The sequence below is a fragment of the Microtus ochrogaster genome, unplaced genomic scaffold, assembly GCF_000317375.1.
Source record: "Microtus ochrogaster isolate Prairie Vole_2 unplaced genomic scaffold, MicOch1.0 UNK2, whole genome shotgun sequence".
In the NCBI taxonomy this organism is placed as follows: Eukaryota; Metazoa; Chordata; class Mammalia; order Rodentia; family Cricetidae; genus Microtus; species Microtus ochrogaster.
The window spans coordinates 12,240,295-12,246,560 of record NW_004949100.1 but is presented as its reverse complement, the minus strand read 5'-3'; the positions used below and the strand labels follow the sequence as shown (position 1 = coordinate 12,246,560).

General features: G+C 44.1%; 1 protein-coding gene across 1 annotated transcript; it reads right to left on the bottom strand.

Moving 5' to 3' along the window:
• Nucleotides 1–5,429: 5,429 nt before the first annotated feature.
• Nucleotides 5,430–6,252, bottom strand: LOC101999376 (tripartite motif-containing protein 52-like). The gene has a single exon (XM_005365463.2). It carries the CDS (start codon nt 6,125–6,127, stop codon nt 5,435–5,437), a length of 693 nt encoding a protein of 230 aa, XP_005365520.1. The 5' UTR covers nt 6,128–6,252; the 3' UTR covers nt 5,430–5,434.
• Nucleotides 6,253–6,266: the final 14 nt, after the last annotated feature.

Below are 6,266 nucleotides of genomic sequence, written 5' to 3'. Positions count from 1 at the left end.
TAACTGGACATGTCTTCAATACTGTACTACATTTTCCATAGATGTAAACCATATTTATAACTTAGAAGTGCAGCAATAAATGAACACTGCTTATAAGAGATTTGTGCCAAGTATTATGTCAAAGTGAAATAAAAAATGAAACAGACTACTTTGAGTAATGAAATCTGTCAGCTCAGTTAACTCCTTTTAAATTGATGACAAATTTTAAGGTCTGAAAATGTTATTTTTAGTAATACAAAACTATGTAAGTTATTACATGTAACTCTTTTAGATAGTTTCCTTAAAAATAAACTTATCCTAAACCTTTCCTTTTTTGCAAGTTTTTTTTTTCTACTTTGGAGAATTCAAACCCACTTGCACATGGAAACTACTATCTTGAAACTAAATTTCCATTTCCCTCTAAGGAGTTCTCCACCCCACTAAAGTCAGAGCTGGCAATTATGCTATTATACTTTTCTAGACTAGATTGCCTGGTCACCATTTGTTTAGACCTCTGTTCAAAAAGGAAAAAAAGAGCAGAGGCTAATATTATCTATTTGGAAAACACAAAGTAGTTTGTAGGCACATTTGATCATCCTGTAAAAACAAAATAAATCCAGCTATTATAAACAAAACTTAATCTAGAAGCATCCTTATTAATTTTATCCTGTTTGTGCTCAAGAAAATTGGGGGAAAATAGTAACAGTAATAAAAATGAGGAAAGAATTTCCATCTGCAAAATCTTCCCTGTCTACATACTTCTTAAAGCTATGTGCCCAGGGCACCATTCTAGACCCAGGAAGCTTTAATAGAGCTTATTCTAGGGGTTGTATCTTGCTGGGTGCAGGAGGTAGCACAGTAGAGTCAACAACTTAACTAGCATAGTTTTCATCTTGAAAATTGGTTCTGTGTTATATTTCTGTAAATTTTTAAGCAAGTATGTTTTTAACTTGTTACCTTTGGATTTAAAATTCACAATTGGTTAGAATCACAGGGTTTTATTTCCTTTCTAATTTATCTATGAAATTACTCATCACATGCTTAATGTTTTCCAAGAAAAACACAGATATGCTACATTTTCAATTACTATTAACTTAATTTTATAACATCTCACCAATGCTCCCTTTTCTTTGTGCTTTTTTTTTTTTTTGCTATGCTTGTGTTTTCTATGCATTGTGGTTTGAGGGAAAGTGAGGGTTTGGTTCCTAGCTAATGCATTATGCGAGGTTATAGATATTTTAGGTGGTGACTACTTTGAGAATGAGGGCCACTGGAAGGTGGCTTATCATGGTTATATCCTACTGGGCCCTCTTTTTCTGCTTTCCACCCACACTAAGGCAAGCAGCTGGCCACTCATTCTACCACCATAGCATTTGGCCTCGCCAAAGGCCCAGAATCAACAAAGCTATGGACTCAAACCTCTGAAACTGTGAACCAAAATATATCCTTCCTCCTTTACATTGTTCAATTTCGGTCAAAGTAGTAGAAAAGTAATTAATACACATTAGGAATAACAGTTTTTATTTATCCATAAAATATACAAACTTTTTAAAGGGAAAAAGAATTTATACAAAAGGTTTACATTAATGAAATATGCTCAATACTTTTTCTATATATTTTCCCAGAGCCACATGTCTAACAGCACACACCCCATTAACTTACGTTAGCAGATAGAATTCAGATGTTCCCTATAAAAACAGTGATATGAACTATCTTCATTCTTAGATTGAAATTAAGTTTCAGGAGACTGCCACAGGCTCTGAGGAGGAAGCATGCATGGTCCTGGACTGAGCAGAGACTCACATGCAGTCCTGGGGTGCTATGCCCTGGGCTTCAGTGAGAAAACACTGACACTATTAGGGTGAGGAAATTTACAGGGTGTATGGGAGAGAGAGAGAGACAAACAGACAGAATGGTTCATTTCCTGTAGACAGAGGCATATCTGAAGAGGTCAATGTGGTGAGGAGCAGGCTGGAGTGAGTGACTTCATTGCCACCTGGGGCCATGGTGATGTCTGGGCCTAGGCTGATGTTGGGGTCCATGTCTGGGTTCATGGGTCTAATGCAGCCATGATCTATGTTGATACCCCTGGCTCCTTATACCACCAAAGGCTGAGAGGATAGACAGGGTTGTACAGAGTTGACCACACCTGCTCACTGGCTGCAACACTATGAAGGACTGATCCTGCCCCTCACCAACTGAAACACACAGGAAAGAGAATTCCTACATGTCACCTGGGCAGCACAATAGAGCTGACCCTGTCCAAATGGACATTGATGAACTGGCCCTGAGAGGTGAGAGGATTGGGGAGCAGGTTGTGCCCTTCTCATTTCTCATATGGTGGTGTGGGTGAGGAAAAGCCCTCCTGCCCTTGCTACTTGCCACCTGCAGCAGGTGGGGGACCTGACTCAACTGTTCACCAGCTGCAGCACTTGAGAGAACAGTAACCCTTGCCTGAAAAGCACAGTAGAGTTGACCCTGTAGAGCGGGACATGGGTCAGGTCCTGAGAGGGCAATAATCAGTACTGACCCCCTTTGCTGTGGTTTGGGGATGAGGGTGAGGGAACCATCTTCAGTTGGCAAGGAAGGTAACCCTCCACTTTACCAGCTTCAACACTCAAGAAAGTTGTCCCTACATCTGTCTGGGCAGCACAGAGGAGCAGACCCTGTTGACAGGGGCACAGGTGAGTCACCCCAAATCATGAGCATCAGAGACCTTGCCCTGCCCCTCATCTGCCATATGGCAGCTTGGGCCATGGGAATGGAAGAGATGCCCTGCCCCCACTCCTTCCCTCTACAACTGACACAGGTGAGAGAACTGGCCCTGTGGTCCTGAGAGCAAAACACCTGTCCCTGCCCGACATCAGCTGCTGCACTCTGGAGTGGCCCCTGAACTTCAGTAGAGTTGGCCCTGAAGGTGTTGGTGTGGGAGAGCTGAAACTAAGGACTGAGCGCAGGAGAATAAGCCCAACCCCTTATTCATTCCTGCAAGGGGTGAACTAGACAGGGAAATGCTGGAGAGCTCATCCTGGTGGTGAGAATGGCAGAGAGTAGGTGGGCTGACCAATCCTGCAACCACCCAGGCCCAGAACCAGGGTTATGAGTTAGCACACCCCAACATCTACCCCATCTGTAATCTGCTGGAGCACATGAAGGGACCTGACCCACAGACCCAAACCTGTATGACCTCCATGACACAAGGCAACAGGAAAACCAAGAGAAGTGAGGGCCCAGCATCAATACTGTAGCAGAAACCAGAGGCCTCAAACAAGGCCAATGACCATCATGAACATTTGCAATTAAAGATATATGGACCAAAGGAGTTTACTGGGTGACTCACTGTGTCACACTACAGCATCGCGAGATTATTTTCCTTTTTTCTTCTCTTCAATTTTATTTGGTGGGGGGGGGGACTGATTTTGCAAGTGCATAAAGCAGATACAAAGGGATGGGAAATGGTATCTGGATGCATGATGTGAAAGATGGTAAGGATAAATAAAAAGAAAGTTCCAGGATTGCATTTTTAGGAATGAAGGTCATTCTGATTCTAATTTAGAAAATATTTACTGTTCCATTTTTTTTAATCATCTTGTCTTCAATATTTACTGATATGACTACTTTCAACATTTATTCTTTGAAATTAAATTTTCAGGGGGGGCAGAAGGAGAGTGGGGAAAAATATTAAAATAAGGATTTAAAAAAGAAATTAAATTTTCATTCAGTCTCTTTTAACTTTAAAATGAACACTTTATTTAGATAATATAAGCATGTCACTGTGAAAAAAATCCTCTTTACTGGGTACTGTATAAAATGCAATAAAACATAAATCACTTTTAAGGAGACATTTACAGTTTCCTCCCAGCTAGACACAGCAAGGGAAAAAAATAAGAACAAAAACAAAAATGTAAAGAGAAATTTGAAAAATAAATGCAATAAATCCTTATCTCTATATACAGTTTACATACAAGTTTTTTTGTCAAAACAATCAGACTTGTTTAAATTCCACAAATTCTTCTTGACGTGCTTCAGTAAAAACTGGACGTCAAGGTAAAAATCCATTTCTCCTCTCAGAGCTGCCATATATTGGTTTTAACATGTCTTAAACACATCACCTAACATATTTCTAAATTTCCTGAAATAACAATAATAAAGGGTTGCTATACAAGAAAGGGGGCTCTAAAGGTAAGGAGGAAGATGGGAGCGCTAGAATGGGAAATGGTGAACAATAAATATACTTTCTCATCTAAAATTTAAGACTAGGAATTTTATATATGACATCATATGATATTAGAGACTAGCTGGAGGCAAAGGATGAGCCAGCTTAAGTGTAACAGAGGAGAAAATGTGAGTAGAGCACAATGTACACAAGTATGAAAGTGTCATAATGAAATCTATTATTTTGTATATTACCATTAATTTTTAAATTTAAGAATAGAATATTCATTAATCTGGTTCTTAAATTTGGTTGTGAGCCAACAAAATTAGGCACTTTTTACATGAATTTGCTCACATATACCTACATATGCTGTTCTTGGCAAGGTTTGCTTTAAATACTTCACAATGAAAATGTTAGTATTTTCCCATTACCAGTTCAGGGCCAGTGCATTTCAGGGTCAATACTACTATTAAAATTCTGTCCAAAGTTTTAACTTTTTAAACTTTCCTATTTTCAGTTTTAATTTTTCACTGGTACTCTAATGTAGGATTGTTATCCAAATGTTGAATGCAGTTCTCTTTAACAACTGAACTTTAGTTCTGACAAAAACAATGACAGGTGTTCAGATCTTCAAAAGCAAATGGGAACAAAGCATACAGTTTTTATCAGTTTATGACGACAAAGAACCTTTCCAGCAAACAATCCATAGACACTGACAGAACAGCACTTCTTGGCCACATTTCAACTTTTGCCAAAAATTTAAGGTATGGCATTATTATAGTACTATTGACAGAGACTCCAAGAATGTCCCCAAATCACCTAATAATAAGCTCTAAAATATTTTAAGTAATCAAATATCAAGCTCATGAAAACATACTGTTTCAAATTTTAAAGCAGTTTTCCTCATTCCCATAAGTAAATTCTCAGCTAACAGAAACAAATACGGAACTGTTGTTTCCTAAAATTGAAGTTAGCCTTTAACTCGAAATAAACTGGGGGGCAGGATGCAGCATGTTAGGCAAACAAGCATTCTGCTTCTGAGCTTCATACCCATTTCTAATTCTGATTTAAGACTGAACCAAAGGTGATGTTTGGAATGCCTTCATTTCTCCGCAGCGCTGGGGCAGCACTGGGCCTACAAGGCACTGCGGGTGGGGGCGGGGGTGATCCTCCTATTCCCCAAACACTTCATTCAACTGCGTTGCTTGTAGCGCCTGCAATCTAAACACACTCCATTCTTCGCCACCTCACAGGGGGCATCAGGGCCTCCTCACACTCAGGGCGCGCTCTCGGCCAACTTCACGGGGTGCGGCTAATCTGGCGGATGATGTGGACCATGTTGGCCAGCTGCAAATTGGGGCGGTAGCTGCGGCTGAGAAAACTCCTCCTGCACTGCGGGCAACTGAAGACCTGCGGGAGGGGGGGCCGCGGCGGGGTGCGGGGCGGGGAGCGGGGCGGGGTGCGGGGCGGGGAGCGGGGCCGGCTGTTCGGGTAGAGCTGCCGGCGCACCGTGGGGTGCGGGGGCCCGCGCCGGAAGAGGTGGCGGTGGCGGTAGCGGTAGCGGCCGAAGTGGTGGTAGTGGTGGCCGTTGTGGAAAAGCGCCTCCCGCTCGTTGGGAAAGACCCGGATCCGCAGGTCCTGGACCAGCGCCCCGTTCCAGGCCTCCGCGGCATCCCAGGCCGGCTCCACGGGGCCCGAGGGGCTCGGAGGGTAGCCGTGGCCGCCGGGGACCCAGGGCGGGGCGTGGGCCCGGCGCGGGGGCGTCGTCTCCTCCCGAGCCCAGCGGTGCAAGACCTCCCGCATCGTGTGCTCGCCCGCCACCCCGCGCTCCGGCTCCTCGTCAATGCCCCACAGCTGGGTCACGCACTCCCGGCAGAAGTTGTGCCCGCAGGCGATGGACACGGGGTCCTGGAAGTAATCCAGGCAGATGGCGCACATGGCCTCCTCCCGGAGAGACTGCAGGGGGCTGGGAGGCCCGCGGGGGGCCGCCATGGCAGAGCACGCGGGACCTGCGGAAGCTGGGACGCAGAGGGCCTCGCCGCCCTGTCAAGAAGCACAGTCACGGGACCGGAGACCTGGCCTGGCCGCCCAGGGCCGCACGGGAGCGGGAAGCGCGAAGGCCTCGCTGCCC

What these genes read in the sequence shown, in the direction of transcription:
- LOC101999376 (XM_005365463.2), bottom strand. Translation starts at nt 6,127, where the DNA reads ATGGCGGCCCCCCGCGGGCCTCCCAGCCCCCTGCAGTCTCTCCGGGAG.